Consider the following 14919-nt stretch of genomic DNA (forward strand, 5'->3'; position numbering starts at 1 on the left):
TGATTCCAGGGTGGGGAAAAAAATGAGAGTGGCAAAGACCATCATCAATAGCAGCAGCCTGCTCCACACTAGTGTGCACACAATTCTGAAGTAGCAGTTTACATACTACAGTTTAGGAACCCTTGAATTACTAATTTTTATCTCTGGCTTTAGATGGACTAGAGATAGCAGATTAACCTGAATGCTCATAAATTTTAACACGTTTCAGTTAAAGCTTTTATAATCCAATGAACTCACAACCATCACTTTAGGAACAAATCACACAATGCAACTCTTTACATACATACAGTCTTTACATATTTTGCAGCAGTATTTTCCACTATTAAAATTCCAGCTGGTTTATGAGATAACATTTTTTTAAAAATTAAGACCAAAAGAAACTTGTACCATTTTACTGAATCCTAATGGCCGCATCATGTCATATTCCAGATTGTGCTAACATACTTGCATAATCAATTTATCAGTCAGTACAGCATGTATCATCAATTCAGTATGCAGTACCTAGCAAGCTGATATTTATTTTTTTTTTAATAACAGGACTGGCAAATATCACTGGACACACCATAACAGCAACTGCATGTTAAAGCTGAGATGGATTGTCATAAATTGTACAAGATTTTTCTAGTAATCAAACTGTTTTACTAAAATGAAGAGGAGTAGCACAGTTTGGGGTTTTCTGAGACACTGAATAAATAATGCATTCTTTTCTTTCCAAAGAGTTACAGAGAAGCAGCAAATGTCACATTTGTCTTCTCAAAAATGTACATAGTTACACTGGCATATTAGAGGGAGAGTGTAAAAATCTGAAATATGACTGATAACTTGAACATTAACAATTAAATCCTGTAATGTAGAGGTATTATACAAAAATACCTTTCTTAATCTTTCAGGAGAAAATTCCAGGCCAACTAGAAAGAGAGTGAAGAATACACCAAACTCTCCTAACGTCTCCACCTGTACAATAGACTTTTAAAAAAATAAAATAAAAATCAGTGCACAGCAGTCTACTTATTATACAAATTATAAGTCTACTTACAAAACAAATTGTTTCTCATTATGTTTCCATAGGTAGTTCACTTATCGATCATATGATATCAGAAGTTCCCTTGGCATCTTTAAGTTTCAAACATTTTTCCCCATCACCTGGCTTCTACTAGATAATTTGGTTGGATAGTGCTCGTCACCCAAAATGCATATGTGCGTTGATTTAGGTAAGCTTGCTTGCTTGTTGAAAATAAATAGGCTACGTTTTATAAATATGCTGTTAAACCCCCAAGACTTGCATTCCAGAAGTTACTTCTGGCTAGTTATTCTATTGGTCTGTTGGTATAATCATTCTGCTAGACACTTCAGAGAGAAGGGTGCAACAGTGAGAAAAGTGGTTGTCTTCCTTGTCACAACAGAAAAATGGGGCTACACCTAGTCAGTGACTGGTCACCAGGGGTGTTCTTCAGGGTTCCATTCTAAGGCCAGTCCCATTCAATGTATTTATCAATAATCTGGATGCAGGAGTTGAATGCACCATTAACAAATTTGCAGATGATGCCAAACTGGGAGGTGCTGTTGACTCTCTTGAGGGACAAGGGGCCCTGCAGAGTGATCTAGAGAGATCAGAGCATTGGGAAATGATTAATCAGATAAAATTTAACAAGGTAAAATGCCAGATTCTGCACCTAGGACAGAATAATGCCGGGCTCAAGTATAAATTGGGAGAGGAATGACTGCAGAGCAGCCCTGCAGAAAGCAATCTGGGGGTGCTGGTCAGCAGCAGGCTCAATGTGAGTCAGCAGTGTGCCCTGGCAGCCAAGAGGGCAAACCACATCCTGGGATGCATCAAACACAGCATAACCAGCCAGTCAAAAGAGGTGATTGTCCTGCTGTATTCAGTGCTGGTGCAGCCTCACCTGGAATACTGTGTGTAGTTCTGGGCCCACAATTTAAGAAGGATGTGAAGGTCCTGGAATGTGTCCAGAGGAGGGCAACAAAGCTGGTGAAGGGGCTGGAGGACAAGGGGCTGGAAGAACGACTGAGGACTCTGGGTTTGTCTAGTTTGGAGAGAGAAGGCTGAGGGGCGACATCATTGTGCTCTGCAGCTCCCTGAGGAGGGGAAGTGGAGAGGGAGGTGCTGAGCTCTTCTCCCTGGGATCCAGGGACTGGACACATGGGAATGGTTCAAAGCTGCACCAGGGGAGGTTCAGACTGGACATAAGGAAGCATTTCTTCCTAAGGAAGATGGTGGTCAAACCCTGGAACAGGCTTCCTAGAGACGTGATCGATGCCCCAAGCCAGTCAGTGTTTAAGATGCATCTGGACAATGCCCTTAACAACATGCTTTCACTTGGTCAGTCCTGAATTGGTCAGGCAGTTGGACTAGATGATCGTTGTAGGTCCCCTCCAACTGAAACAATCTATTCTATTCTAAAAACCTAACATATCTTTTCTATGTATTTACAGTCCAGAGCAGAAGAGGACAGGGTCTATCATCAATCATAGAGAAGTGGAGATGGAAACTACATTCCCTGCCACATTAGAATCTGTCTGCCTCCTCAGTTCCTCTGACATTCAACTTTTTTATGAAATACAGAAAAGACAAAAGGAGAGAACACACACAAGAGACCCAGTCAACACGAACATTATCCAGATGAACAACGTTTAATCACAGCTCCACAAAAAACAGGCAGTTCACTGAGAAATTGTCCTAAAGAAACCTCTCATGTCTGTTCTGACCACATCATCTTCCTCAGTGTAAGCCTCTGAAAATCCGTGGTTCAATCTCTTTATAGTGCCAAGCTTACAAACTTGTTTCTGAGTCTAAGTGGTCAAGCTTTCTAGACCTACTCAACCCAGAAGTTATGTACGATACAAAGGTTGTCACTTAATCTGAATTTTAGAATATGAAATTTTGAAACTATAGTATTTGTAGCCTTCTCTTCCAACACAAGATTGACAAAATCCTACAATTTCTACTTATCCCTATTTACTTGAGCCCAAGAGTCATTTTCAACAGAAGTCCATGTAAGAGCAGATGTTGCAAAGACAGTAAGTTCCAAGCAGTTACGTGGATATTGATGTAATAGACACATGTAACTTAACCCGACAATGCCATGCAACCTTAACATGTGTTCTGTTTTGCCTGCTGGCTAAACAATCTGTTAATTCACAGCTGACCACTAATCAAAACATGTGCTATGTCTAGCCAACCACAGCCCATGGTTTCGCATGAGATAGTTAGCAATCAGGGTACATGTGATGCAGCTAAAAAGGTTCAAGAGACTTCAGGAATGTGGGCAGGGAACTGGAAAAGAATTAGGGTGACTAGGATGGATGAAAGAGCTACAGAGATGCAAAATAACTCTCCAGAGAGCCAAGCTATGCTACTCGGAGAACTACTTGTTTTAAATGCTTCCTCCACTGTCAACACTGACTTTTTGCAAGTTTCTGAATATTTGATGTCATTTAAATAATTTGGCTCTCAAATGTGATGCTTTATGAAAAGGGAAACAAACACAAAACCCCCACAAAGACAACTTTCAGCTTTCACTTTCATCAATTATATCATGATTATATAGGAGAAAAAAATTGAAAACAAAGTGATTCAGACATAAAATTTTAAGGCCTCATTTTGCAAAGGTCCAGGTTTGAGGAGTTGTTGTGGGGTTTTTTAAATACATTTGAGGTTGGCAATACCATATTCTTTTAAAACTACTTTTACAGATTTCAACAAATTAAATCAGTCAAGAAGCAACTTGAACACTTACCTTGATACTATTTAGTCCTGATGGTCCTAAGAGTACTCCACAGATGATATACCCAAACATGGTGGGCAATCCTATTGTCGTGCACAGCCAGCCACATGGCAAAGACAACATTCCTATTGTTACAATATCCTAAATATGTAAGATTTATAAATGTGTTAATATAAAGGACATACAAATTTGTGATGAAATTAAAGACTATTATCTTTCAAAAGATAAATAGCATTGTAAAATTAAATGTAGAATACTGCCTGTGAAAAGAAAATACAATTTCAGTAAACTAACCTGAACACTTTGTTGTAGGTGTAAGCACTGCAGTGTTGCAGATGAAATAGATGAGGTACTGACCTGAAGTAACTGGTAGCTTTGGGGACTTTTGATCAATTTATTAAATATTTTAGATATATTACAGGAAGTAGACGTTTTCCTGGGGAACTGGGGAGGGGGAATGACACTTTGTATTAAAACAAAATGTGGAAACAGATATGTTCTGGTTTCGGTTGTTGTTTTTTGTTGGTTTGTTTGGGTTTTTTTTTTGGTTTGTTTTTTTTTTTTTAAATCCCAGTCTAGTCATTCATTGTGAAGGACAAATACTATAAAAAACATGTCCATATCTTCCCGGATCCCTTTTTCCATCACAAGACATAAACAGATAAATTCTCTCTAGTGACAACACGCAAGTGGCTTATGAGGGACAGCAGTAGCTTGCTTTAACACTGTGCGGTCCAAGAGAAGGGATGGCACCCCAAAGATACAACAAGTTAAATCAAATAAAAACAGAGAGGATTCATGTGGCATCAGAATCAGTCTTGTGAAGACTGTACTACACATTGGAACACATTGGGCAGATCACCAGGCAAGGGAATCATGAATGCTAGGGTAACTTTAGAGGGACAAATGCTGAAGCTATATGCAATCCAACCAAGCTGTACTGGCATGCAAACTAGTAGGACTAAATCTCACCAGAACGGATGACAAGGATGTCTCTAAAATGATTACCTTTATGAAATGATGGTCAGCACGAGGAATGGTTGAATCTCTGGGCTTGGTAAGGATATACTGATTGTTCTGGGAATCAATAAGCATACTAAGACCTAAGTCATCATCTACTTCTCTTTTTGAAGCATTTCTTTTGGAGTTGGCTTCATCTTCCTCCACCCTTAAAACCGCTTCAAAGTTTACACCTCTTACCTGTAAGAAAGCAAGTAACAAAAAAACAAAAAAACAAACAAACAAAAAAAAAAATCAATAAAGCATACAGTAAAAAGGAAAGGGAAAGACTATTAGCTGTGCTTGAAGTTGTTCCAGAATTTTTTGACACTGGATAAAAATACTGCAGTTTCTTCTTAGAGAATTCTTTTAGTCTCTTTATTAAAACTTGACATCCATAACTGAAAAAGCTATAGTTTGCTTTACATTCTAAAACCGAGATTTTCCAGACCTCTTTAGCCAAGTTGTCCAACTAAAAGCTATAGAAACAGGGTTTCAAAGCTGTAAAATTCCAATTCAGTATTTTCAATTGCATCTGATTTAAAATATTTTTTTAAAAAAAGCTTTATCACATTTAGAACACAAAAGGTTGGATTGAAATGTAACATTTTAGTCCCCTCAACAAAAAAAAATTAGAAATTACGAAATGATACTCAGTTCACAAAAATATGAAATAACAACTGCATTCCAAGTCAAGAAAAAGTCACTGTCCTGTGAATACTAAGAAGAGGGCATAAGAACTGTTTCTACCTAGCTCTGTCTTCAATGACTGTAATTACAACGTGGAAGACACTAGGCTGATTTCATTATTCACTGTATTTTAAATAATGTAGGTTTTACCAATATTCAGAAACAGTTAAGGTTGTTACTTCTTTTTGACAGCAGCCTACTCTCTTTACTGGAGTCTTTCTCATGAGTGACTACAAAACATTCAACTTTTCTGGATTGCCGTACTTTGCCCAAGCAACGCCCCAATTTAATGAAGAAATGCATTCACATAAACCATCTATAAAACAGCCTCCTATTTTTCTTTGCTGATTCCCCAGCATATTTCCCCAAACTGTTCAGATAAATATCGCATTTGCAATATTTAATATTTAACCTGCAATTTTTATTCTTTTCTTCTACCCCTTACATTTGTGTGTATGTGTGTATAATTAATAAAATCGTTTATCGTGGGAAGGACCTCTTCCCCTGTTTTTGTACATCATGCAATATGATGGGCCTCTAAAGAACTGGAAGTCACTAAGAATCAGACAGAGGGTAAAAGGGAATTTGAAACAAATTATGAAGTTTGCAGAATGATTTAGAAGCATAAAATAGCTGCTTCAAATATCAGCCTTTTTAGGTGTTGGAGCGAGAGGCTGAACCCCATTTTCTTTTTATGCATTATGATATGTCACCGAGAGACTACCAAGCCTCGTACAGTCCACTGATTATCATTCACTGCTGTTGTTTCACATGGGCACCAGTGATACAGCCAGGAACAGTCTGAGGAGTATCAAGGATTACAGAGCCCTGGGAGTGGCAGTAAGGCACTGTGGAGCGCAGGGAGTTTTTCATCAATCCTCCTGGTCAAAGGGAAGGGGTTTGAAAGGGCCAGTTAAGTCTGGCGAATCAACAAATGGTTACGGGACTGCTGTCACAGCCTAAGACCACTGGACTCGCTTTGAGAAACCTGGTCTACTGCAGGCTGATGGGGTCCATCTGTTGGAAGGGGAAGAGCATCTTTGGCCATAGGCTTATCAAGCTGGTGAAGAGGGCTTTAAACTAGAGTTGCTGGTGGGAGGGGAACCTCAACCCATCCCACTCCTACCAGTTTGATGCAAGTGCCAGCAATAGATGCCCAGAGCCTGGGGAGGGATCACAGATCAGCAGGAGAGCACCTGAAGAGCAGCACAAAGGAATTCCAGCCACTGCAGCCAGTAGGTCAGCTTCATCAGGGGCCCAACTTAAATGCCTCTATGCAGACGCACATAGCATGGGGTATAAACAAGAGAAGCTAGAGACATGCACTCGCCTGCAGGGCCACGATCTTATTGGCATCACAGAGATGTAGTGGGATGGCTCCTATGACTGGAGTATTGGAATGGAAGGATACAGGCTTTTCAGGAAGGACAAGCAGGGGAGACAAGGAGGGGGGTGTCACCCTCTATATCAGTGACCAGCTGGAGTGCCTGGAGCTCTGCCTGGGGATGGATGAGGAATCAACTGAGAGCTTATGAGTCGAGATTAAAGGGAAGGCAGGGACAGGTGATGTTATAGTGGGGTCTGCTACAGGCCAAGCAGATGAGGCCCTCTATAGACAGATAGGAGCAGCCTCGTGTTTACAAGCCCTGGGCCTCATGGGGGACTTCAACCACCCTGATATCTGTTGGAGGGACAACACAGCAGGGCATAAGCAACCCAGGAGGTTCCTGTAATGTGTGATGATAACTTCCTTCTCCAAGTGATAGAGGAGCCAATGAGGAGAGATGCTATGCTATGCAATGAGATGCTATGTTCTCACCAACAAGGAGGGGCTGGTGGGGAGTGTGAAGCTCAAGGGTAGCCTTGGCTGCAGTGACCATGAAGTGCTGGAGTTCAAGATCCTTAAGGCAGTGAGGAGGGCGCACAGCAAGCTCGCTACCCTGGTCTTCAGGAGTGCAGACTTTGGCCTCTTTGGGGATCTGCTTGGCAGAGTAGCATGGGATAAAGCCCTGGAGGGAAGAGGGGCTGGTTAATATTCAAGGATCACCTCCGCCAAGCTCAGGAGCGATGCATCCCAACAAGGAGGAAGTCAGGCAAAACCATTAGGAGGCCTGCATGGATGAACAAGGAGCTGCTGGACAAAGTCAAACACAAAAAGGAAGCCTACAGAGAGTGGAAGCAAGGACAGGTAGGCTGGGACAAATACAGAAAAATTGTCCAAGCAGCCAGGGATCAGGTTAGGAAGGCCAAAGCCCTGACAGAATTCAGTCTGGCCAGGGACATCAAGGGCAGCAAGAAAAGCTTCTATAGGTACATTGGCGATAAAAGGAAGACTAGGGAAAACATAAGCCCTCTCTGCAAGGAAACAGGAGACTTGGTTAGCCGGGACATGGAGGAGGCTGAGGCACCAAAGAACTTTTTTGCCTCAGTCTTCACCAGCAAGGGCTCCAGCCACACCTCCCAAGTCACAGAAGGCAAAGGCAGGGACTGGGAGAAGGAAGAACCTCCCACCCTCTCCCCATAGGAGAAGATCAGGTTCAAGACCATCTAAGGAACCTGAAGGTGCACAAGTCCATGGGATCTGATGAGATGTATCCATGGGTCCCAAGGGAACTGGCAGATGAACTGGCTAAGCCACTCTCCATCATATTTGAGAAGTCGTGGCAGTGCGGTGAAGTTCCCCCTGACTGGAAAAGGGGAAACACAACCCCCACTGTTAAAAAGGAAGAAAAAGGAAAACCCAGGGAAATACAGGCCAGTGAATCTCACCTTTGTGCCCAGCAAGATCATGGAGCAAATCCTCCTGGAAACTGTTCTAGGACACATGGAAAATAAGGAGGTGATTGGTGACAGCCAACATGGCTTCACTAACATAAATCGTGCCTGACAAATCTGGTGGCCTCCTATGATGGGGTTACAGCACTGGTGGATAAGGGAAGAGCAACTGATGTCATCTACCTGGACTTGTGCGAAGCATTTGACACTGTCCCACATGACATCCTTGTCTCTAAATTGGAGAGACATGGATTTGATGGATGGACCACTTGGAGGCTAAGGAATTGGCTGGATGGTCACACTCAAACAGTTGTGGTCAACAGCTCAATGTCCAAGCAGAGACTAGTGATGAGTGGTGCTCCTCAGGGGCTGATGTTGGGACCGGTGCTGTTTAACACCTTTGCTGGCAACACGGACAGTGGGACTGAGTGCACCCTCAGCATGTTCGCTGATGACACCAAGCTGTGTGGTGCAGTCGACACACTGGGGGGAAGGGATGCCATCCAGAGGGACCTGGACAGGCTTGAGAGGTGGGACTGTGCAAACCTCATAAAGTTCAACAAAGCCAAGGGCAAGATCCTGCACACGGCTTGACCAATCCCATGCACAAATACAGGCTGGGCAATGAGTGGATTGAGAGCAGCCCTGAGGAGAAGGACTTGGGCAGTGCTGGTTGATGAGAAGCTCAACATGACCTGGCAATGTGCACTTGCAGCCCAGAAAGCCAACCATATCCTGAGCTGCATCAAGAGAAGTGTGGCCAGCAGGTCAAGGGAGGTGATTCTCCCCCTCTACTCCACAATCATGAGACCCCACCTGGACTACAGTGTCCAGCTCTAGGGCCTCAACATAAGAAGGCCATGGACCTGCTCGAGCAAGTCCAGAGGAGGGCCACAAAGATGATCAGAGGGCTGGAGCACCTTCCCTATGAAGAAAGGCTGAGAGAGTTGGGGTTGTTCAGCCTGGAGAAGAGAAAAGAAGGCTCCAGGTAGACCTTATAGCAGCCTTCCAGTACCTAAAGGGGGGCTACAGGCAAAATGGGGAGGGACTTTTTACAAGGGCATGTAGTGACAGAACAAGGGGTAATGGTTTTAAACTGAAAGAGATTTAGATTAGATACAAGGAATAATTTCTTCACTATGAGGGTGGTGAGGCACTGGACCAGGCTGCCCAGAGAAGTTGTGGATGTCCCCTCCCTGGAAGTGTTCAAGGCCACGTTGGACAGGGCTTTGAGTAACATGGTTTAGCAGAAGACATCCCTGCTCATGGCAGGGGGGTTGGAAAGAGATGATCTTTAAGGTCCCTTCCAACCCAAACCATTCTATGAGTCTATGAGGTTGTCTTTTTACCCTTTTTGCCCATAACCTGTCTTTTTATACACATTTGGCCTTTACTTGCCTAAGCTCCCTACTTAGCAGACTATTTTGCATTCCAGAATGAGGTGTCCATTGCCAAGTCTAAGAGACCAAACCAAGGTTTCGTGTTTTCAGCTGATGGCAGAAAGCAAGAGCAGCTGCATGCCACGTACATGCAAACTATTCTCAGTACTACAGCAAAGAAGAAAGGCTTCCCTACAGTCAGCAGACATGAAGAACTGTTTCTAATCAGAATACACAATAAGTGCCCAATTCTACTGTTTTTCTGTCATCTTTGCTCCTGAGCCCATCTCCTACATCCTCGTTGCTTCTTCAGGGATAAAACAGAGCTTAGAGCTTACTGTTAAATGTTGGCTCTGCAATATAAAACATACTTTACACTGACTTTCACACTGAAATTATTTCAGTGCTCAGTACAGTGTCCCCATCTTGCAGATGACTATTACTTTGCCTAAAAACCAAAATGCTAATAAACCAACATCTCTTCTGATATCTTCTTGGGAATTTAATGTTACGACATCAGCAACGGTGTTCACTAAGCAAAATTATCTTATAAAACACATCAGCAGTGAAGCATCTACTTTGAAGCTCTGGAACTCCAAATTCATAGACAGTTTGTTACATGCTCCTTTGTTCTTGGTAGCTTGTGTGTCTGGAATCTAACCAAACTTCTCTATATCAAAATTTAAAATGTATCAAAGATCATATAAAAGCAATGCAATTGGATAAATACATTCCTCATCTAGTAGAGTTCACAGTATAGGTCAGAAACAATATTAGGAAAAAAAGGGAAGATGTTTATGAGATTAAGACAATTAGGAAAACCAATCTTTTTTTCTGTGTAATATATGTAAAAATCCTACCTTGTGTGAATATTATGGTGCATTTTCACTTTTACAAAAGAAAAGGGAACTGACAGAAGTCAGACTATGCTACAAGAGCAAGAGTAGGTGGCACAGGTTCAGATGAGCTTTTAAATACTAATAAATTTGAGGACATAATGAGAAAAAAAACCCAGTAGTTTTCAGGATTTTATTTCCTAAAACAGCAGTTCCTGAAAGTAGGTTGTACATAACAGAATACAGTGAGCAAACACTCTCGTCTTACATTAAGTGCTCAGATTCCTTTTCTCTTTTGTACCTACTACACTTCTCTATTTGATTATATTTTAATAGAAGCTTTTGTATCTTTATCAGATTACTGATGATTCTATTAGAGCTTCTTTATTCTAATGTTCCAGTGTTCTAGCTTAAGAGAAAACACACTATATGTTTCTTGCGAAGATGGAGATATAAATAGTCCTCCATCTTGTATTTCACGATTCCTTTTTTTTCATGAATAGAGATACAAGCAGAAGACCAGAGAGACACTGGAGAAAAAGGATGCGTTGGCATTTTGCCAATTTCACAGGTGTAGCAGAAGAAACCATTCCTGGTCTCTTTTAAACATGCCGTTATACCCCAGTGGAACAGAAGAGGGCACTCCAGCTAGTTCATCCCTTCCCTGCGGTTGGTCCTGCTAAGTAGGATTCCCACTGGGTACAACTGCTCCTGCGATCTGGTGTATACAAAATTAAAAGCTGCTTTCACCTTTTCTCAGTGCAACTACACAAAATGGCCCGGCTCTCTACTACAGAGCAACTGTTTTTCCTTCTCAGCAGAATTCAAGAGCTACGCTCACCTTGGAAGTCAACCTGCAAATCACCAAAAACCTTTCAAGAGCAAAAGCCAAATAAAATTGCAACCCATGTTTATGCAAACAGGACCAATTTAGAGAGTCAGTCTCTGAGTATGGCACAACGGGACTCCAGAATAAACGGATGTACTCCCAGCTCCAGATACAGACAGCCTTACCTGAGGGATACTGTCCATCATGCAACGTAGAAACAATGAATGATGTAAATAGGCCAAAGTACAAAAAGCAGAGAAAGTCAGAAGTGGAAGAAATCAACACCACGAACACGTTTCAGGTCCTAAACCTTGAACAATATATCTTTTCCCAGACTGTGAAAACTGCGTGCAAGGATTCTTGTTCTCACATAACCTTCTCAACCAAATAAAAAAGTGGAGACTACACTTAACATGGTAACTCCATACCCTGCAAAGTCTAAATATCACAGTCGCCACCATCACCACTGAGATGTCATAACCCTCATGGGCTGCATCAGTGAGATGGACTTCACTTGTCACTGTTGAAGTGGCAGCTGCAGGGAGGACTTTCAAATCAAAACCACAAAAATCACTAGCAAAAAGGAGTAATTATCCCTCTTCGCTCACTCCTAACAAGCAATCATTCTACCACTAAATATTTTCTTCTGTTGAAGGGGAAACAAAAACAAAAGTAGAGCCAAAAGTTCTTTGGTTTGGGTTAAATAGTCACTAAAATCCTAACAGCTCTTTAACACAAGAGAAACACCCCTACAGTGAACATAACTGAAAAATAAATGCACACCAATGAAAAGACTGAGTCTGAAACATCACTTACAGATTTGTTGTCATCAAAGGCATGCTCTTCTATTTCCTCTTCCAATCTATCAGCTGCTTTCCTGACATCTTCTAGAATTTCATCAAGCATTGACAGGCTTTTGTTTTGATGCTGCATGTTCTTAAGGGCTTCAACCTGATGTTTTTCTGCTGCTAAGAGTTCAACGTATTCCATTTCTTCCTGTTGAATTTTACAACACACAGATAAAAGTACTGGCCAGGCCTTCAAGCAGAAAAAACATTTGACATAAATGTACACTTCTTTTGACACAAAACATCTTATGACTGGAACTGCAAAAGCAATACAGACTCTATAATGGTATTTGAAGATTGCTTTCTCTTTTCACTGGGGGAAGCAGGCAAGAAAAACAACAACTAAACAAAATATCAACCAATTGCGTTTTCTAATCCATCAAACAGTAGAGCTGCCCCAAGGTTACAATCCATAAAATACAAGAAAGAAATTACTTTGAGGAACTCTAGGAAACACTTCAGAGCCAAGTCAAGTTTAGAGCTCAGTGTTTTAGCAGGGAAGCATAATAAACTTGAAAGCATAGCTTTACTAGCAACAACAAACAAACAAATTGGAAGGAAAACACAATGAATCTTAATTTTATAAGCCATTTGATAAACACAGGAAGAGGTCTGTTTATGATTTTCAAAAATTACAACAACTGTGGAAACAGCTAAAAAAAAAAAAAGCAAGTTGGGAGAGACTAGTGATGAGCAGTCAAGCACTCTAGCTGAGATTCCTGTTTATGTTTCCCAAGAAGCAATTTTCCTATCAGAAGTAAAATACTTGACTTTGTCTATCTTTTCAGTTTGTGCCTCTTATGAACTTGCACTAATGACTTCTGAAATCCATTTCTAGGCTTCAGAAGTAAGAAAAGAGAAAATGCCGATGTTGTTTGATATGGTGTAAAAATATTTCAGTAGCATCCCTAATAAAGTTATAATGTTTCGTTTATCTTTGGATGTTTCAGGTTAAAAAAAGAACTAAAAAAGTTTATTTATTGATCAAGACTGGACTTAACATTGCACATTCTACAAGGTTATGAGACAAAACCAAGCATAATACTTTGTGTATTGACAGAGCATAATTTGAGGTTTTTTTGAAAAAAGATGCTTCATTTTACATGCCCACATTCTTTTAAAGATGCACTGGTTGAGAGAGAGAACAACTATGAATGAGGAAATATATGCAATGGCAGGCTTTTTCCTTTCAGTCAAGTTCAGGATGATGAGAATATTTAGACGAGAGACCCTACATCTGTTCTTCAAGGGAGCCATTACTATTACCAAGGGAAAAAACAGACTGGGCAAAAAATACAAGCAATCTCTAGGTCAGACTGAATTCTCAGAAAACACAAGTTTCTGTCTCCATTTTAGATGCCCTGCCATACCCAGTTAGAAATCAGATAGAACACAGATCTCCCTTAGGTTGTGTGTTTTATCTGCGTAACCCCACACAGATATCTTAGATAACCTGGGCATCTAAAATGGTCCTAAACTCTTATGTTTAAATAACTGGAATGTCCCCCCCTCCACATGTTTGCAGAGGGACATTTTTCACCTTGAAACCTGCAAGAGCATGCGTATAATTTAATCAATTCCTTGATGCCAAGACAAGAGCATGTTCAGTACAGCCTGTAACTGTCGTTTAACCCTTTTAAAATCCTGACAGTCAACCTCTGGTTGTGATGAAAACACAGAACTGCTGTCTGTTGGTGTTTAGAATTACCATAGTTACACCAGCATGATGAAAATTACCCAGTTCCCAAAATAACTGGAGTTGGGAAAAATGTAACAATGTGTTTGGCCCAATGTCAACTGCTTTAGTTCTTATGCAACACATAAGCAAGAGACACAGTCACTCTCATACAGCCTCAAGGAAAAACATTTCCTATCTCTTGTTCTCTGCTAGCAGACACTGCTTGAAAGATGTAAAAACCAGCCCCTGTATGAGCTGCAGATGCTTTCCTCAGTCAGCAACAACTTGGAGCATGAGATGGAATTGATAGGGGTTAGGTTCTTTCCCCTCAAAAACGGAACAGGTTTTGGGCAGAGGAAGCCAATCAGCCCTTTCTGACAAACAGGCTGAACAGAGCTAAACTGCAGAAAAATAAATAGCGCTCTAATTTACATGAAGTTAACTTTCTCTGAGTAGCAATGTAGAAGAGCTTTAAAAAAATCTGAGTTTAACTAAGTTTCTTTAATTAATGAAGGCAAAGGTTTTCGTAGTCTAATGAAATGGCATCTCTGTTTTCACCTACAGACCAGTGTCACAGCAGGAGAGTGGGACAATCACGGAGAATGGTGTCCTTGAAAAGGACAAACTATCTCAAACAGCCTGCTACATGTTGAGCAGAAGTGCATCACAGTACACTGTTCTGAAACTCATGCTGGGATTGGAGACATCTGATCACAAGGTACATATCAAACAGTCTTTTAAACAAGGTAATAAAGATAAGGATTGTGCACTAAACAGGAGACTGGAACGCCTAGAAACACATGAGCAAAATTAAGTAAGACTCTGGGGCAATGACGGTTAGGAACACAGTGTTGCTGTTGCTCTATACTGTTTAATCAGGACTGAAAAAAACACATTCAGAAAAGGACACTACTTCGGAGTTATTTTTTCCATCAGTGTCTGCATACTAGGCACCCAAGAAACTGGAAGCTGATAAAAAGTAGGTGAGATTTTGTTGCTTCTTCCTGAACCTCCACACAGGTTCCTGGAGAAAAGAAAGTTAGAAGCCATCTTTTTGCTTCTTCCTTCCTCCCCGCCTCATTAATGATTCCGCTATACCTTTTCCCAACAGCAGAACCAACAAGAAATGCATCAGATAT

At 41.1% G+C, this 14919-nt stretch overlaps 1 protein-coding gene across 6 annotated transcripts in view; it reads right to left on the bottom strand.

Moving 5' to 3' along the window:
* TMCO3 (transmembrane and coiled-coil domains 3) overlaps window positions 1–14919 on the bottom strand; it is a 39366-nt gene that overhangs the window by 18731 nt on the left and 5716 nt on the right. For all 6 annotated transcript variants that reach the window (XR_012627589.1, XR_012627591.1, XR_012627590.1 and 3 more), the window contains exons 4-7: window positions 12071–12250; window positions 4755–4946; window positions 3759–3887; window positions 874–966 (exon numbers count right to left, since the gene is read on the bottom strand). Coding sequence is in view for 2 of the 6 variants with exons in the window: in XM_074859198.1 (XP_074715299.1) it covers window positions 874–966; window positions 3759–3887; window positions 4755–4946; window positions 12071–12250 (594 nt within the window). In the remaining 4 variants the exon portion in view is untranslated. The remainder of the gene's footprint in view (window positions 1–873; window positions 967–3758; window positions 3888–4754; window positions 4947–12070; window positions 12251–14919) is intronic.

Source organism: Strix uralensis, chromosome 2, assembly GCF_047716275.1.
Source record: "Strix uralensis isolate ZFMK-TIS-50842 chromosome 2, bStrUra1, whole genome shotgun sequence".
In the NCBI taxonomy this organism is placed as follows: domain Eukaryota; kingdom Metazoa; phylum Chordata; class Aves; order Strigiformes; family Strigidae; genus Strix; species Strix uralensis.